This window comes from Hemiscyllium ocellatum, chromosome 1 (assembly GCF_020745735.1).
Source record: "Hemiscyllium ocellatum isolate sHemOce1 chromosome 1, sHemOce1.pat.X.cur, whole genome shotgun sequence".
NCBI classification, from domain to species: Eukaryota; Metazoa; Chordata; class Chondrichthyes; order Orectolobiformes; family Hemiscylliidae; genus Hemiscyllium; species Hemiscyllium ocellatum.
This window is the reverse complement of record NC_083401.1, coordinates 88,447,169-88,467,109: the sequence shown is the minus strand read 5'-3', so window position 1 is coordinate 88,467,109 and position 19,941 is coordinate 88,447,169. Positions and strand designations below refer to the sequence as shown.

General features: G+C 40.5%; 1 protein-coding gene across 4 annotated transcripts in view; it reads left to right on the top strand.

The window, feature by feature from the left end:
* The window catches only part of LOC132819161 (calcium uptake protein 3, mitochondrial-like), a 175,062-nt gene that overhangs the window by 20,637 nt on the left and 134,484 nt on the right, over positions 1-19,941 (top strand). For all 4 annotated transcript variants that reach the window (XM_060830587.1, XM_060830596.1, XM_060830605.1 and 1 more), the window contains exon 2: positions 4,997-5,150. In XM_060830587.1, coding sequence (XP_060686570.1) covers positions 4,997-5,150 — 154 coding nt within the window. The remainder of the gene's footprint in view (positions 1-4,996; positions 5,151-19,941) is intronic.

The following is a 19,941-nucleotide window of genomic DNA, read 5'->3' as shown; positions in this document are numbered from 1 at the left end:
TGAGTTCATGGAATGCCCTGCCAGTAGCAGTGGTAAACTCTCCCTCTTTATGGTCATTTAAGCGGGCATTGGATAAGCATATGGAGGTTATTGGGCTAGTGTAGGTTAGGTAGACTTTGGTCGGCGCAACATCGAGGGCCGAAGGGCCTGTACTGTGCTGTATTTTTCTATGTTCTATGTTCTATGTTCTATGAATGGGACTCCCGGAAGGTATGTTGCCTCCCGGGATGTCGCCAATTGGTTTACAGGATTCTGAAGGGGGAGGGTGAGCAGCTAGAAATTGTGGTACATATTGGCACCAATGATATAGCCAGGAAGGGGATTGAGGATCTGAAAAGTGACTACAGAGAGTTAGGTTGGAAGCTGAAGAGCAGGACGAGTAGACTAGTGATCTCAGGTTTGCTACCGGTGCCACGAGACAGTGAGGTGAGGAGCAGTCAGCGAATGCAGCTCAACACGTGGCTGCGAGGCTGGTTCAGGAGAGAGGGATTCAGATACTTAGACCATTGGGATGTCTTCTGGGGAAGGTAGAACCTGTACATGAAGGACAGGTTGCACGTGAACTGGAGGGGCACAAATGTCTTGGGTAGGAGATTTGTTTGTGTGGTTCAGGAGGACTAAACTATTTTGGCAAGGGGGTGGGAACCAGAGCTACATATGAGAGGGGCATAGTTGTACATGGGGCAGTGACAGGATGTAGTGAATCTATTGGGAAGGTTTTTCACGTTATGAAACAAAGGGATTGGTAAAAGCGTGTCTGCTTTAATGCAAGGAGTGTCAGAAATAAGAGTGACGAACTCAGAGCCTGGATCAGTACTTGGGGATACGATGTTGTGGCCATAACAGAGATGTGGGTTTCACAGGGGCAGGAGTGATTGCTAGATGTTCCAGGGTTTAGAACATTTAAAAAGAACAGGGAGGGTGGAAAAAGAGGAGGGGGTGTAGCATTGCTAATCAGAGTGCATCACAGCTACAGAAACGAAGGTTGTCAAGGAAGGTTTGTCTACTGAGTCAGTATGGGTGGAAGTTAGGAACAGGAAGACAGCAGCTACCTCATTGGAGGTTTTCTACAGACCCCTAATAGCAGTAGGGATATTGAAGAACTCAGGTTGGCAGATTTTGGAAAATGCAGATGTAGCAGGGTTGTTGTTATGGGTGACTTCAACTTTCCTAATATGGACTGGAACCTCCTTAGTGCAGATGGTTTGGATGGAGCCATTTTTATCAGGTGTGTTCAGAGGGTTTCATTACTCAGTATGTCGACAGGCCGACGAGGGGAGAGGCCATTTTGGATTTGGTGCTCAGCAAGAAGTCAGGACAGGTGTCAGATCTCACGGTGGGAGAACACTTTGGTGACAGTGACCACAACTACGTCACATTTATCATAGCCTTGGAGAGGGAAAGGAGCAGTTACTGAGAGAAGATATTTAATTGGGGGAAAGGAAATTATGACGCTATCAGACAGGAGTTGGGAAGTACAGACTGAGAGCAATTGTTCCACAGAAAGGGCAGAACAGACATGCGGAGACTGTTTAAAGAGCAATTGTTGTGAGTGATGCACAAACCTGTTCCTCTGAGACAGAGAAGAAGGGGTAAGATTGAGGACGAGAACAGAGGAGCATCTCTTCAAAAGGAAGAAGGTAGCTTACGTAAGGTGGAGGAAGCAAGGATCTAGCACAGCTTTAGAGGAATACAGGCATACTAGAAAAGAGCTCAGGAATGGACTGAGGAGAGCCAGGAGAGGGCACGGAAAAGGCTTGGCAGGAAGGGTTAGGGAGAACACAAAGGCATTTTACTCATACGTGAGGAAGAAGCGAATGATCATGGAGAAGGTATGGTCGGTCAGGGATAGCATAGAGTCTGAGCAGATAAGGGAAGTCCTAAATGAGTTTTTTGCTTCGGTTTTCACTAAGGAAAGGGACCTTGTTGCAAATGAGAACTTTGAGGAACTGGGAAACAGGTTTGAACAGATCAAGTTTGATGAAGTTGAAGTGCTGGAAAGTTTGGAAAACATTAAGATTGATAAGACCCCAGGACCGGACCAGATTTATTCTAGGCTAATCCAGGAAGTGAGAAAAGAGGTTGCTAAACTGCTGGCGAGGATCTTTGCTTTCTTGCTCTCCACGGAGGTAGTATCAGAGGATTGGAGGGAGGCAAATGTTGGTCGCCTTTTCAAGAAGGGGAATAGGGAAATCCCTGGCAATTACAAACCACTCAGTCTTAAGTCAGTAGTCAGCAAGGTTTTGGAAAGTATTCTGAGGGATAGGATTTATGACTATTTGGAAAAGCATAGCATGATTAAAGGCAGTCAGCATGGCTTTGTGAGGAGCAGGTCATGCCTCACAAAACTGATTGAATTCTTTGAGGAGGTGATGAGACAGGTCAAAGAAGGTCGAGCAGTGGATGTGGTATATGTGGACTTCAGCAAGGCATTAGATAAGGTTCCCCATGGTAGGTTCATTCATCAAGTCAGGAAGTATGAGATACAGGGAGATTTGACTGTCTGGATTCAGAATTGTTTGGCTGACAGAAGGCAGGGAGTGGCTGTAGATGGACAGTATTCTGCCTGGAGGCCAGCGGTGAGTGGTGTCCCGCAGGGCTCTGTTCTTGGGCCTCTGTTCTTTGTAGTTTTTATAAATGACTTGGATGAGGAGGTTGAGGGGTGGGTTAGTAAATTTGCTGATGATACAAAGGCTGGAGATGCTGTCGATAGTAAATAAGGGCTATTGCAGGCTGCAGCACAACATAGACAGGGTGCAGAGCTGTTCTGAGAAATCGCAGGTGGAGTTCAACCTGGATAAATGTGAAGTGATGCATTTTGGAAGGTCAAACTCAAATGCTGAATATAGAATTAAAGACAAGATCCCTGGCAGTGTGGAGGAAAATGAGGGATCTTGGTGTTCAAGTGCGTAGATCCCTTAAAGTTGCCAACCAAGTGGATAGGGTTTTTAAGAAAACATGGTGTTTTGGCTTTCATTAACAGGAGGACAGAGTTTAAGAGCTATGAGGTTTTGCTACAACTCTACAAGTCCCTGGTGAGACCACACTTGGAATATTGTGTCCAGTTCTGGTCGCCCTATTATAGGAAAGATTCGGAGGCTTTGGAGAGGGTGCAAAGAAGGTTTACCTCACATTTGTCTCAATTAATCTCCATCTGCCACTCCTTGGCCCATTTGCCCATCTGGTCAAGGTCCCATTGTACTCTGTACTTTGAGATAATCATCTTGGCTGTCCACTATACCACCAATATTGGTTTCATCTGTAAGCTTACTAAACATACCTTCTGTGTAAATGACCCAGCACCATGCTGTTGCATGCCACTAAGTGACGGGCTGCCCCAATCTGAAAAGCAGCCCACTACGCCCACCCTCTGTTCCGTACCTTTGAGCCAATTTTGTATTCAAATTGCTCCTCTCCCTGGATTCAATGTGATCTAACCTTGCGAAACAGACTATCACGTGGAACCTTGTTGAACACCTTGCTGAAGCCCATATAGATAATGTCTTCCGCTCTGCCTTCATCTATCTTCTTCATCACTTCTTCAAAAACCTCCAAGTCAGTGAGACACAATTTTCCATGCACAAAGCCATGTTGACTATCCCTAATCAGTCCTTGCCCTTCTAAATACGTCACTCCTGTCTCATAATCCCCTATTTACTTCACATATGTTAACGCTTTCATCACTCTTATAATGATTTGAAGTTCACCAACAGTCAGATGCTTGGCAGTGGCAAAACTGTACTTAGGCTGGTTTTAATTGCTGCTGGAGAAACTTTTGTTTAATCAACCTCAAGCTATCAATCACCTACTGGACAGTGCAGAGCTGATTATCTAATCGCTACCTCCTTGGTAGCTATTTAGTTATGCTCAATGGCTTGTTAAAGTACACATCTCATTGTATATAAAAGATTTTCAATTTCTTGCAGGGAACAGCTCATTGAGCCTTTTGAAATATGTATTACTTGGAGAATCTGAATCTTCCCCATCAAGCAGGGATAACTTGTCTCTCTTTGTCGTACTAATCTGCATCTGGCTTAATGCTGTGGATTTCCTTCAATGCAGAAAAAGGAAGTCCAGAATATTTTTCCAAATGAATTTTGGAGAAGCCTTTTAAACTGATCATATTATAAACTTTTCATTTTGACCATGTGACCAAGTCAGTTGTAATCAGTTAATTGCATGAGTATTTTTTTTGGAGGGTATGAATTGTACTTAATCTTCTTGAACTTACAAAAAAGACATTTGATTTGAATAGTGTTAACTGGCTGCAAAGTTTTTGAAACAGACTTCAGCTAGTTTTTAATTGGCTCTGGGCTTTATACAGTTGGTGTGTCATCTGTAATGGCACTGGAAGTCCCATCATTTTCTGCTTTTTATTTTTCTCAAAGATCATACATGTGTGATAGTAAATCAATTTGCATTTTCAGAGTTTTGATTTGTAGCTCTAATTTGCTGTATCTTCTCTTTTGGTGTGTTTGCTTTTTCTCATCCTTAATTTTCAATTTTATAAATGCTTCTAATGTTTAAAAATCCATGATCGTTTAGTATTCAAAACACTTGCAGATTTTCAGCATGTGCCTTGAAATCATGGATATTTCAGTCCTAAAGTTGGGTACTAACGGTAAAACAAAAAGTGTTATAGAAACTAAGCAGGCCTAGGATTATCTGTGAAGAGAGAAATAAAATTAACATTTTGAGTTTGATATGACTGTTTCACCAATGCTGGCAGATCTGAGTTTCTCCAGCACTTTGTTTTTATTTCTGATGTACAGCATCCATAGTACTTTTCCCTTAATGGGTACAAAAGTGTTAGTTGTGATTCTTTTTCATATTTAAGGAGAGTTTTGTGGCCGAAGTGTCAAGTGACCTAACCAGAGAGGTGCAGTTATATTTCATACTGAAGTGATTTCTGTATGTTTGTGTGTTGCAATAACAGTATCAAGAACATGAAAAGTATAAAAAGAAAAGTTCATGTTATGGATTTTGTGCCTTACAGAATGTATTGGAAGAATCTGATATTGAAGATGTGGAACTATACGTTTCTTCCCAAGAACAAAGATTTAGGCTGTTTACATCACTGGAGTATGAAGGTCAGCTATATATGACTCCACGAGACTTTATTGAATCTGTTACTACAGATGAACCAAGAGGTAAGGATATTGTGCTCTCAAATTATTTTAATTATGACTATTTTAAGGAACAGAACAGGAGCTATTCTATTGCTGACTGTTTACAATAAAGGCCTATAAAGTTAGCAGAAGACAGTGGAGACAATCTGGAAACAAATTTCAGCGAAGTCTAAAAATTGTAAAGGGTTTCAGTTATCGTAGTATAAATCAGTGGAGGAATAGTAAAGGCAAGGACTGTGAAGAATTTGTAAAATGTTTACAGGAGAACTTAAGTGTGTTTCTATCCCAACATAGAAGGAAGCACTGAATCTAGTTCTGGTTAATGAAACAAGACAAATGGAATGTGTTTCAGTGGGAGAACATATAGCTAATCATCATACAATGAATACTTTTAAAAAATTAATGGAAGAGGGCAAAAATAATCAAGGGATCCAGGACAGGTGAATTGGAAACTGATAGGCCACAAAAACAGTGGATGAGCAATAATGGGGCTGTCAAGGAAAAGATTATTTGGATAGAAAGTAAGCATCACTTGACAAGGAAGAAATGTAAGGAATTCAAAGCCAAAACTCTGAGTGAAAAAAGAGGTAAAGGTCAAAAGAAAATTAACTTTCTGATAATTGTCCTTATTGGGAAATTTCCTTATTGGGAACTTGAGAAACAAATTTCTAAGACAATCTGTTATCTGTAAGAATAATGTGGTTATGATGGGGAATTTTAACTTTCCAAACATAGACTGGGACTGAGTTAAGGGTTTGGGTGGAGAGGAATTTGTTAAGTGTGTACAAGGAAATTTTCTGATTCAGTAATATTGCGTGCAATCCTGGTCTCCTTCTTATCGGAAAGATGTTGTGAAACTTGAAAGGGTTCAGAAAAGATTTACAAGGATATTGCCAGGGTTGGAGGATTTGAGCTATAGGGAGAGGCTGAACAGGCTGGGGCTGTTTTTCCTGGAGCGTCGGAGGTTGAGGGGTGACCTTATAGAGGTTTACAAAATTGTGAAGAGCATGGATAGGGTAAATAGGCAAAGTCTTTTCTTTGGGGTCGGCGAGTCCAGAACTAGGGGGCATAGGTTTAAGGTGAGAGGGGAAAGATATAAAAGAGACCTAAGGGGCAATGTTTTCACACAGAGGGTGGTACATGTATGGAATGAGCTGCCAGAGGAAGTGCTGGAGGCTAGTACAATTGCAACATTTAAAAGGCATTTGGATGGGTACATGAATAGGAAGGGTTTGGAGGGATGTGTGACCGGTGCTGGCAGGTAGGACTAGATTGGGTTGGGATATCTGGTCGGCATGGACTGGTTGGACCGAAGGGTCTGTTTCCATGCTGTACATCTCAATGACTCAATGTGGATATACCTACTAGAGAAGATGCAAGCCTTGACCTACTCTTGGGAAATAAGACAAGGCAAGTGACTGAGGTGTCACTGGGGGAGCACTTTGGGGCCAGTGACCATAATTCTATTAGTTTTAAAATAGTGATGGAAAGGATATACTGGATCTAAACATTGAAGTTCTAAATTAGAGAAAGACCAAATGTGACTATTTTAGGCAAGAACTTTCAAAGGTTGATTGGGCAGATGTTTGCAGATGAAGGGCTGGCTGGAAAATGGGAAATCTTCAAAAATGAGAGTCCAGAAATAGTATGATTTTGTTAGGGTGAAGGGCAAGGCTGATAGATGTAGGGAATGCTGGGTGACTAGAGAATTTGAGGTTTTGTTTAAGAATCAGAAAGAACCATATGTCAGGTATAGACAAAGATCAAATGAAGAGTATTTTGAAGAGTATTAAGGCAGTAGGAGTATGCTTAAGAGGGAAATCAGGAGAGGACATGAGATAACTTTGGCAAAAAGGGTTAAGCAGAATCCAAAGGGATTTTATAACTACATTGAGGCCACAAAGGTAACTAGGAAGAGAAAGTGCCCCTTAAAGATCAGAAAGGCTACCTATGTGTGGAATTGCAGGAGATGGGAGAGTTACTGTGTTTATTGTGGAGAAGGATATGGAAGATAGAGAAGGTGGGGAAATAAATTACTACACCTTGAAAAATGCCCATTTATAGAGAAGGTGCTGGATGTTTTAAAATGCATAAAGGTGGATAAATCCCCGGTCTTGATGAGGTGTGCCCTAGAACTCTGGGAAGCTAGAAAAGTGATTGCTGAGCCCCTTGATGAGATATTTGTAGCATTGATAGCTACATGTAAGGTTCCAGAAGATTAGGGGTTGGCTAACCTTTAAGAAATGTGATAAAGCAAAGCCAGGTAACTGTAGACCAGTGAACCTGACATTGGTGGTGGGCAAGTTGTTGGGTGGAATCCTGAAGGACAGGATTTATGTTAGAAACTTTACAGATGATCCCAAAATTGGAGGTGTAGTGGACAGCAAAGAAGATTATCTCAGAATAGAATTGGATCTTGATCAAATAGGCCAATTGGGCAAGGAGTGGCAGATGGAGTTTAATTGAGATATGTATAAGGTGCTGCATTTTGGAAAGGCAAATCAGAATAGAACTTACATGCTTAATGCTTAGGTCCTGGGGAGAGTTGCTGAAAAAAAGAGACTTTGGAGTGCATGTTCATTGTTCTTTAAAAGTGTAGTCGCAGATAATAAGATAATGAAGAAGGTGTTTGGTGTACTTGCCTTCATTGGTCAGAGCATGGAGTTTCAGAGTTGGGAGGTCATGTTGCAGCTGTACAGGACATTGGTTCGGTCACTATAGGGATACTGTGCATAATTCTGTTCTCTCTGCTATAGGAAGGATGTTGTGAAATTTTAAAGGGTTCCAATAAGATTTACATGGTTATTCCCAGAGTTGGAGGTTTTCCCCTAGAAGAGGCGGCATAATGGACTGGACCTATTTTCCCTGGAGCATCGGAGGCTGAGGTTTGTAAAACCATGAGGGACATCAATAGGGTAAATGGATAATGTTGTTTCCCTGGTGTGGGGGAGTCTAAAACTAGAGGGTATAGGTTTAGGGTGAGAAGGGAAAGATTTAAGAGGGACCTGAGGGGCAACCTTTTCATGCAAAGGGTGGTGCATGTATAGAAGTGTTGGAGTCTGGTACCATTACAACATTTAAAGGCATCTGGATGGGTATATGAATAGGAAGGGTTAGAGGGAAAGGCCAAATGGGACTAGATTTATTTAGAATATCAGTTTGGCATGGACGAGTTGGACTGAAGGGTCTGTTTCAGTGATGTTTATCTCTATGATTCTGGAAATCTAAAATTGAACAAGAGTGATAATGGATAACTTCAGGATAATCAAAGGCAGGACAAATGAATGAGGATAAGGCTGGTAGAGAAAAGGTTATATGTGACAGAAGGAAGATTTAGAATGAGTGCTTTCAGCTCAAGGGTCACTGGTGGTGTCTAGGAATATAACTGTGACAATATGAGGAAGACTCCAGAATACAGGTGGAAGATACAGCTCCAGAGTAGAGCTGGTTTGTGATTGCTATGATGTCATTGATGCAAAGTCTATCCTTCCTTTCATCAACTCTTCTAAGGGCAGACAGAAGGGCCATAAAGACTGTGCTGACCAAGTCTTTGTTTGTCTCTGTTCATAGTTAGGAAGGCAAAATGAGTCAAGTTCATTCAGTACTTCTGTTAACTAAGCAACGTCTGGTGTGATGGGAGAGGGGTGGAGGAGAAGCAGCAGTTCATCCTCAGCATACCTTGAAATTATTGATGGCTGGCCTGTTATGTACTGGTGTACAATGGCATCTTCCTGACTTTGAGAAGAGGAGACACTTGGAAAAGGATAGAGGGGCAGTTTCCCTTTCTTTCCTAGTCACTGCTGTATTGAGCCCATGGCCATAATGACACTGTGCAGGCCCAAGTGAGGGAGGTGATGGCCTAGCTGGATTGTTAATCCAGAGATCTAGCTAATATTCTGGGGACCAGGGTTCGGATCCTGCACAGCAGATGGTGAAATTTGAATTTGTTTTAAAAAATCTAGAATTAAGAGTCTAATGATGACTATGACTGTATTGTCAATTGTCAGAAAAGACCCATCTGTTTCACAATGCCCTTTAAGCAAAGAAACTGCCATCCTCACCTGGTCTGGCCTACATTTGACTTCAGATCCGCAGCAATGTGGTTAACTCTTAACTGTCCTTTAGGCAGTTGGGTATGGGCTATTGCACAAAATATGGGGGCATGGGATTGAGGGTGACTTAGCGATTTGGATCAGAAATTGGCTAGCTGAAAGAAAACAGAGGGTGTGGTTGATGGGAAATGTTCATCCTGGAGTTCATTGCTAGTGGTGTACCCCAAGGATTGTTTTGGGGTCACTGCTGTTTATCATTTTTTATAAATGACCTAGATGTGGGCGTAGAAGGATGGATTAGTAAATTTGCGGATGACACCAAGGTCACTGGAGTTGTGGATAGTGCTGAAGGATGTTGCAGTTTACAGGGGGACATAGATAAGCTGTAGAGCTGGGCTGAGAGGTGGCAAATGGTGTTTAATGCGAAATAGTGTGAGGAGCTTGAAAGGAGCAACAGGAATAAAGAGTACTGGGCTAATGGTTAAATTCTTGGTAGTGTAGATAAGCAGAGAGATCTCGGTGTCCATGTACATAGATCCTTGAAAGTTGCCACACAAGTTGATAGGGTTGCTAAGAAGGCATATGGTGAGCTAGTTTTTATTGGTAGAGAGATTGAGTTTCGGAGCCACAAGGTCATGCTGCAACTGTACAAAACTCTGGTGCGGCTGCACTTGGAATATTATGTACAGTCCTGATCATTGTGTTATACAAAGGATGTGGAAGCTTTGGAAATGGTTCAGAGGAGACTTACTAGGATGTTTCCTGATATGGAGGGAAGGTCTTATGAGGAAAGGTTGAGGGACTTGAGGCTGTTTTTTGTTAGAGAAAAGGAGGTTGAGAGGTAACTTAATTGAGACTTCTCAGATGATCAGAGGGTTAGATAGGGTGGACAGTGAGAACCTTTTCCTTGGATGGTGATGGCTAGCACGAGGGGACACAGCTTTAAATTGAGGGGTGATAGATATAGGACAGATGTCAGAGATAGGTTCTTTACTCAGAATAGTAGGGGCATGGAACTCCCTGTTTGCAACAGTAATAGACTTGCCAACTTTAAGGGCATTTAAATGTTCATTGGATAAACATATGGATGAAAATGGAACAGTGTAAGATAGATGGGCTTCAGATTGGTTTCACAGGTCAGCACAACATCGAGGGCCAAAGGGCCTGTACTGCGCTGTAATGTTCTATGTTCTAATACTGCTGTAGCCATCAACTCTATCCTGAGCTGAAAATGTGTTGCTGGAAAAGCGCAGCAGGTCAGGCAGTATCCAAGGAGCAGGAGAATCAATGTTTCGGGCATGAGCCCCATTTTCAGCTCTGATCTCCAGCATCTGCAGTCCTCACTTTCTCCATCAACTCTATCCTGCCTAGCATCCTCTTCCACTCACTCATTTATATTGCTTGATTCCCTTATGATTATCAATTTGTAGTGACTGCAACATACCATACTGGTTGTCGAGTACAGGTGGACATAGATCTTTTTTCCTGCACAAGACCAAGTTTCGCCTGTGGACCCCATGGTTGCTAAACTCTAACCTCTGTCTGAGTTGCCTTGGTCAGACAATCACCAGGAAACACTACTTGACATTCCTAGATAACTTGGAATAAATTTTTAAAGAAGGGAAAACTGACTGCCATTAAAGTTCTGTTGGACCTGGCTGGCTCTTCATGGAAGTTACCAACGTCTCCATGGAGGAAGCTACATGCTCATTTGCTAGGGCTATTGCAGAACTCAGGATCTGTATGGGAATGTCCACCTTTTACTCAAGGCTAGCATTTTTGACAGACCTTACATTTCCAAGTTTCTTGTGCCTATTATAGAGTCATATCATCTGTAAGTGGCAGAGCACAGTCTCCAACAATTTTCCAATAGTTGGAAATCAGCTGCATGGATATGTCTGTGATAGTGACTCTGAGTCTAATCATGAAAGTATTACTATTGAATTGAATGTCTCTTCACTGTCATGCAGTGGTGAGAATGCAGAATTAGCTGACAGTAATGCATATTCCTTTTCTAGATTCGTGTTTCATATCTACTTTCTGTATGCTGTGTCTTAAACACAAGATTGGGGATATCTTTGCTGTGAGCATGACATCCTGGCCTCTCTGTTGGTACAGGATCAGCTACCATTATTGTCTGTTTCTGTCAGTTTTGCATCCTTTTACTTCAGTAATAGTCAAAATTCTGATTTCAGAGATGCCTCCTCCAACATTCTTCAGTCTTTGCCCACTCCTTTGCCCTAAAGGCTGTAAGGATCAGTATCATATCACTTGCAACCTGTCTCCTTATTGAACATGCAGGCCTATGACAGCATCCATCACCTCCTTACTAATTGTTCCACACACTTGGAATTGGTACAATTTTCATATTATGAACTAGCTTCTGCATGACCGGATATTCTATCTGATACTGAAACCTGAAACTCTATCCTGCCTAGCATCCTCTTCCACTCACTCATTTATATTGCTGATTCCTTATGATTATCAATTTGTAGTGACTGCAACATACCATGCTGGTTATAGAGTATAGGTGGACATAGATCTTTTTTCCTGCACAAGACCAAGTTTTGCCTGTGGACACCATGGTTGCTAAACTCTGACCTCTGTCTGAGTTGCCTTGGCCAGACAATCACCAGGAAACACTACTTGACATTCCTAGATAACTTGGAAGTAGTACCTGCAAGGAGGCACGATTAAATTGTGGGATCACAATGGGCTGCTGTGAGACATCACTCCAGATTAGATTGTGGTAGCAGCAGTTGTAGTTATCCAGGAAATAAAAATTTGAAGGCTCTTGCAGCAGCTGTAATCTAAAGGCATATACTTGCACAGCCAGCTTGCTGTTGATAGATTGCAGGGAATGATTCAGGTTCCATCTTAGTGCCCTTTAGCCTCAATCTTCAGCCTCCATGATGTAATGGGGAGTTCAGTGACGTTTCTTCTGATGCCATAACACAATTGGTCAGGAACTTCATTCACGAATATCAAATTGACTCACTATTGTGTGACTGGCATAGCTAGCATATTTGCCTGAATGGAAATCATACACACTTAAAATCCTGCCTTCAAGACAAGATGCCACAAGATTCTGTCTATTGGATAGAAAACATAGAAAAGAGTGGCTGAACAGTTTGGCAGCATTCAAAGATAATATCCCTCTGTTCAGATGGAATGCTCCCTAGATTGAGGGAAACTAAGGTGGAGCCAACCAATAGAGCTTTTGACTACAGTCTTCTCCACATTCTTGAATCTCTGGACGCTGCTGGAGAAATAGAAGCTTGGAATTGTTATACTATTATTCTGAGAAAGGAGAGGAAGAAAACTACCAACTACTAGCTAATTAGCCTAATCTTACTGGTATGAAATCTGAAACATCATTATCTCTGACAAAAATACTTTGTTTAAAACAAAGAATAGAGTGATTTAATAACCGACAGCCAGCAGAGATTTGTAAAAGGCAAAATCGCATTGGACCAATGTGTTTGAGCTCTTTGAATTAATTAAGTGTAGATTGTGTTTTTTGTGTGTGTATGTATGTGTAAGATATCACATGTACAATTGTTGTAAAGGCAGAGCTCTTAAATTTGCTAGCTGTCATCAAACAGAGGAGGCTTATTGCCTCTGGCACATCCACAGGATAGAAGGTATTCACATATCCAGTAACTTGGATGGTGTGATAGCTCAAAGTTGTGCTTAACTGGTGATGTGTAGGCCCTAGCTGACAACAGTGGAAAATGGTGACACCCCTTAAGGGCTGCCACACACGAGTATGATGACCAGTGGTGACAGCAACTTGATAAGTGACACCATCATTGAACATCACAATCTACATGGACACCTGGTAGCTTCATGTGTAGCACTTGCAATAGATCCTGCCTCCAATTCATAAAGGCTGCTCATTGCTATCTTCAGGGCAATTTGGGACGAACAATAAATGTCAGCCTGGCCAGTGATGTCCATATCCCATTAATAAATAATTTTTTAAAAAATCTGTGAAGAGAGTAACCAAGTTAATGTTTCACCTATATGAACTGCTCTAGATTATCACTCCAGTGATATTATCATCACATTTAGCAATTACCGAGACATGGCTCAGGGATGGGCAGAACTGGTAGCTTAATGCTACAGGAAGGATAGAAAGGGAGGCAAGAGAGGAGGGGGAGTGGCATTTTTGATGAGGGATAACATTACAGCTGTGTTGAGGGAGGATATTCATGGAACTGCATCCAGGGGAGAGTTATTTGGGTGGAACTGAGAAATAAGAAAGGGATGATCACCTTATTGGGATTGTATTATAGAGCCCCTAATAGTCAGAGGGAAATTGAGAAACAAACTTGTAAGGAGATCTCAGCTATCTGTAAGAATAATAAGGTGGTTATGGTAGGGGATTTTAACTTTTCAAACATAGACTGGGACTGACATAGTGTTACGGGTTTAGATGGAGAGGAATTTAAGTGTGTACAAGAAAATTTTCTGATTCAGTATGTGGATGTACCTACGAGAGAAGGTGCAAAACTTGATCTACTCTTGGGCAGGTGACTGAGGTGTCAGTGGGGGAGCACTTTGGGGCTAGCAACCATATTTCTATTAAATTTAAAATAGTCATGGAAAAGGATAGACCGGATCTAAGACTTGAAGTTCTAAATTGGAGAAAGGCCAATTTTGATGATATTAGGCAAGAACTTTTGAAAGCTGATTGGAGGCAGATGTTCACAGGTAAAGGGAAATGGGAAGCCTTCAGGAGTGAGATAACGAGAATCCAGAGAAAGTATATTCGTGTTAAGGTGAAAGGAAAGGCTGATAGGTATAAGGAATGCTGGATGACTCAAGAAATTGAGGGTTTGGTTAAGCAAAAGAAGGAAACTTATGTACGGTACAGACAGGATAGATCGAGTGAATTCTTAGAAGAGTATAAAGGCGGTAGGAGTATACTTAAGAGGGAAATCAGGAGGGCAAAAACGGGACACGAGATAACTTTGGCAAATAGAATTAAGGAGAATCCAAAGGGTTTTTACAAATACATTAAGGACAAAAGGATAATGAGGGAGAGAATAGGGTCCCTGAAAGACCAGCAAGGCCGTAGAAAATGAGGGCGATACTAAATGAGTATTTTGCATCAGTATTTACTGTGGAAAAGGATGTGGGAGATATAGATTGTAGGGAAATAGATGGTGATACCTTGCAAAATGTTCATATTACAGAGGAGGAAGTGCTGGATATCTTGAAACACGTAAAGGTGGATAAATCCTCAGGTTGGCTAACATGGTGCCACTGTTTAAGAAGGGTGGTAAGGACAAGCCAGGGAACTATAGACCAGTGAGCCTGACGTCGGTGGTGGGCAAGTTGTTGGAGGGAATGTACATGTATTTGGAAAGGCATGGACTGATTAAGGATAGTCAACATGGCTTTGTGTGTGGGAAATCATGTCTCACAAACTTGATTGAGTTTTTGAAGAGGTAACCAGAGGATTGATGAGGGCAGAGTGGGAGATGTGATCTATATGGACTTTAATAAGGTGTTCGACAAGGTTCCCCATGGGACACTGATTAGTAAGGTTAGATCACATGGAATACAAGGAGAATTAGCTCCTTGAATACAGAACTGGCTCAAAGGTAGAAGACAGAGGGTTGTGGTGGAGGATTGTTTTTCAGACTGGAGGCCTGTGACCAGTGGAGTTCTACGAGGATTGGTGCTGTCCTCTACATTTTGTCATTTACATAAATGATTTGGATGTGAGCATAAGTGGTACAGTTAGTAAGTTTGCAGATGACAGCAAAGAGGGTTACCTCAGATTACAACAGGATCTTGACCAGATGGGCCAATGGGCTGAGAAGTGGCAGATGGAGTTTAATTCATTTTGGGAAAGCAAATCTTAGCAGGACTTATACACTTAATGGTAAGGTCCTAGGGAGTGTTGCTGAACAAAGAGACCTTTGAGGGCAGGTTCATAGCTCCTTGAAAGTGGAGTCGCAGGTAGATGGGATAGTGAAGAAGGCATTTGGTATGCTTTCCTTTATTGGTCAGATTATGGAGTACAGGACTTGGGAGGTCATGTTGCAGCTGTACAGTACATTGGTTAGGCAGAAAGATGTTGTGAAACTTGAAAGGGTTCAGAAAAGATTAACAAGGATGTTGCCAGGGTTGGAGGATTTGAGCTATAGGGAGAGGCTGAACAGGCTAGGGCTGTTTTCCCTGAAGCGTCGGAGGCTTAGAGGTTTACAAAATTATGAGGGGCATGAATAGGGTAAATAGACAAAATCTTTTCCCTGGAGTTGGGGAGTCCAGAACTAGAGGGCATAGGTTTAGGATGAGAGGAGAAAGATATAAGAGAGACCTAAGGGGTAACTCTTTCACACAGAGGGTGATACGTGTATGGAATGAGCTGCCAGAGGAAGTGTTGGAGGCTGGCACAATTGCAACATTTAAGAGGCATTTGGATGGGTATATGAATAATTGTATTGGCTATAATGCAGTCCCAGTTCCATTAGTTTAAATAATATTGTTATCGGCGATTTTCTTGTAACATGGGACCGGAACTATCGCATTAAAGCAGAACTGACTGTAGAGATAAAAAAACACAAAAATATTGAAGGCTTCCTAATCTTTCAAGTCTCTGCTGAGGCTTCAAGCGGAACGTTATATGCAGTTCTGGGAGCTATACATCAGCAAGGTCATTGAGGCCTTGGAGGGACTGTAAAGAAAGTTATGTAGACTGATTTATCCACAGCGCAGGGACAACTCACTTAACAAACCAGCTGGTGTTCATTCTGCTCCTATCTTTTGTTGATCTAAATTTACCATCTTAATCATCTGCTACCTCAAATGGAAGGATCAGGAATGCAGTAAAGATATTGAAACTGTCAAGACTGCATCTTTTTATTTTCTGTATTTTGGATTATGGAGAAAAATGGGAAAAGGATTGTTTTAATAACCAAAGATAGTTGAAGGATTGCAATTTTATTGACACTTATTGTAACTGCTGATTACACGCTTGTTTGTTCAAACAGCAGAAGTCTAGTTACAGATGAATTGTCGACAAGGAATGTCTACGAATGAAGTTTCATCTGACAATAAGGAGCTGAGTTGGTTTGTGGTGTGGTGACTGATTACTTGGGACAAAGGCCTTCTACCTGTAAATAACTGTTACTAGTTCCCAGGTAACTGAACATCCAGTGGGTATGAATGTTTGATGGAGAGCCTATTGGATCTCTGAAGGGAAAGAAGAGTCCCTTTTCCCTGCGCTAAAAGCTACCTCATGCCTATAAAAACCAGTTTCTTTTTTTCCTTAGCAGTTGCTGTTATCTGTGATTCTTAAACCAATAAATCTGAAATTTTATAAGTGAGAACTGGCTAGACTGTGCACATTCAAGCAAGTGAAAGTATCTGGAGATGGGAAATCAAGGAGCAGAGTCCTGACGAGCCAAAATGATCATCTCCGTCAAATCTTGGGGCTGGGACACCTGAACTGCCATTCCAGTCTTTCCATCTACCCCTAACAGCATTTTCTTTTGTCTGTACTTGTGTATTTGGGGACTTTATAAGGAGTAGGGAATTTAAGTTTTTACTAGTAGTGTTACATGTTAATGGTTCATAATTGTTATCTATTGTTAGAATCTATTTATTGTAATATGTAGTCATTCTTGTTAAGTAGAGAAATCTGGTCCATGCTTTGTTTAAAAGGCACGGAAATTGGGGAATATTTGCACTTTGTGAAATCTTTAACTTTTGTGATGACTCCAAGATGGTGAGGCTTGATTCCCGGTGCACTACCCAGTGAGGCGTGGCATAACTAAGGGTTTTGGTAAAGCTAGTGCAAATAGGTCAGTAACCAGAGATCAAAATTAAAATAATTGATCAGTGCAAAGAAGAATGCAGGGAAATTTCTGCACACGCAAGCTGGTCAAGTCAAATACTGTTGAACATTTATAGTACTTCAGTATGCACTTGAGTAATTTTCTGGATTGTTGAGGGAAAAATTAGCACGTGGACCTAAGTTCGACAGCTCTTACAAAAAGCCAGCACATGCATGATAGGCTAAATTGCTGCCTTCTTTGATGGCATTTATCAAAGATTCTTCATGGCATGCCCAATACACTTTACCTTGGCTGGGAACTCATAGTTAAAGTGCAAGTTTGGTTCATTAATTTACTTTGTGTTACCTTGCAATTTTTGAATAAAATTAAAATCCTTTTTTATCCTTTTTTTTCCTGGTGTTTCAAACCATCTTTGCATGAAATTAGATGTAGCTTGCCTTGTAATATCATTAATGCTGGATTCTTGTAACTTTCCTCCACTAACATGGTTCATTAAATGAATTAATTTATTCTTGGAATTCACTTTTGTACCTGCCTTGGGTTTTATCATTTCTCTGTAATTCTTTTTAAAGTGGGTACAAAAAGCCAAGTTTATTTTATTTTTATTTGTTTTTCAAACAAACAATTTTATAATTGTACTCTTTGACCCTTACCCAACCAGATTCCTCTACTATTTTAAAAGACTTTTATTTGCTTGAGGACGAAAGATGCTTATTGTGGTATATGGGTCATATTTAGCAAGGATATAGCAAATGAAAGGCTTCCTTCAAAAGGTGGGCAATGCACTCTTTACTCCTGACCCAAATGAAGCATTGGAAAATGCATTTACTTTCTTGAGATAGAAGCTTACTATTCATTTTTCCTGTGAATTTATCAAGCTCTGGCAATGGTCAAATTTAAGTGGGACTCTAAACAGTTGCGAACTTTACACACTTGTGGATTTGATGATTCCAGCTTGTAACCTCTACCTCCTTTTTTGATTGATAGTTGGTGTTCTTAGTACTTTGAACCTCTTAGGCATCCATTAGAGTTTAAAAGACATTTGCCGAATCTTCAAGTTGCTCCTAAAATGATTTTGTGTTGACTTCATATTGCTTTGTTCTACCAAGGGTAGTACTGTTTGAAATGATTTCTTAGCCCAATTATCTTTCTATGGACAGAAAGTGACCTACTTCTACTCTAAGGTCTTAAATATATTTGTATTTGTAGAAAAGAATAAAAGTGAAGCAATCTATTCCCCAGGTGGGCAGCTGTACTTTACCTCACAGCATTATGGGATGTTGAAAGGCAGACTTCAAGGAAGAGTAAATATTATTTTATAAGCCAGTTACAAGAATAATATGTTTCATTTTGAATCTGTCAGAGCAGTGCAAAGAATCTTATTTTAATACTTAACAGTAATTGTTTCTATGTGCATTTTGTAACATGTTTCCTTTTAGTTTTACACTTGAATGTAATGCCCATGAAAGAAGTTTTCTAGTCAGGGTGTGAAATACAGTAGTGGGTTACCTGTCATTAAATAGTATTGTGATTTTAGGGTGTTGATTTTATGGAAACAGGTTGACAATCCATTTTAGCTCTCTTTGGAGGTAATTCCAAAGTTGATGTATTTGTTGATGTTATATACATTGATTGCAGTAAGTAAGCTATAGTTTGCAAACATTTGAGGGATACAGAACCGCCTACAATGTGTGATCTTTCTTTGCAGCACACCTCACCATCTTTATGGTATTTGTGTGACTGTTCAACATAAAGACATTTCTGCCCTTAAGAAATATATTTTGAGTAGATTTATTTCTCCATATTGTGCAGTGATCATACTTTGTTTAGATTCTTAAAATTTCTTGACTTGTGAAATATGATGTACCAGTTTAATTAAATTTATAGCTTTATGACCTTCTTCTCAAGAGGACTGCACTTATGTGCATAGTAAAGCTAGTTGTGTGAAGTATGTTGATAATGGGCAATTAGTGTCAGTGGAGACATTGTTAGTTTATTATCTTGGTACATAAACAATAATTTGGATTTGGTACTAATGCAAATGCTTATGTAAACCTCTTTATTCCTAACTAAATACATCGCGCCTAGTTCAACATTGTTCTATTTCCAATATAATCAGAATTTTCAGATTTAATTTTGCTTTCACTGAGGTCTGTTATAAAGTCTGCAATTTTCACACTTGCATATAAAACAGCATAAAAATAATATAGTGCTGCATGCTTTATTGTACTTATGCTGGAGAGATGATTAGGCTTTAAAAAAATCTATATAAGAAAGCTCTGTCAAAAGTTAAGCTTATAATTTAAAGCACACACTAATGCATCCTAATCGTAAACAATTGTACTTTAAGTAGAACTGAAGTGATATTATTAAGGCCATTAGTCTTTGGGACAGTAAAGTTGTTTTTTTTATTAATTGCTAATTTAGTTTGCATTATCAGGTCTGTCATATTTGAGTTATTTAATTCAATTATTGGATGCGGATACTATTGTTATTACCTGCCCTTAATTGCCCTTCAAAAAGTGGTGGTAAGCTGCTAGCTTGAACATTTCCGGTTTGTGTAGTGTTGGTGCACTAGAATGCTGTCAGACAGAGTTTGCAGGATTCTGACCCACTGTTCATGCAGAATAAGCAATATATTTCCATTTTGGGGTGATGTGTAACTTGAAGGAGAATTTCGTGGTTAGCACTGCTGCTGTTACCCCATACGTTCCTTGAATTTTTCTTATTGTCTATCCGCTGTCATCCCTTTAAGTAACTCTCTCCCCAATCTATCAAGGCCTCCTCACCTTCATATCTTCATAGTTTCCTTTATTAAGATTCAGCACCCTAGTCTCCCAATCAACTATCTCATTCTTTATCTTAATAAAAAAAATCCATCATGTTGTGGTTGCTTATCCCCAAGGACAACTAGATTTACAATGATTCCCTTCTCACTACACAGTA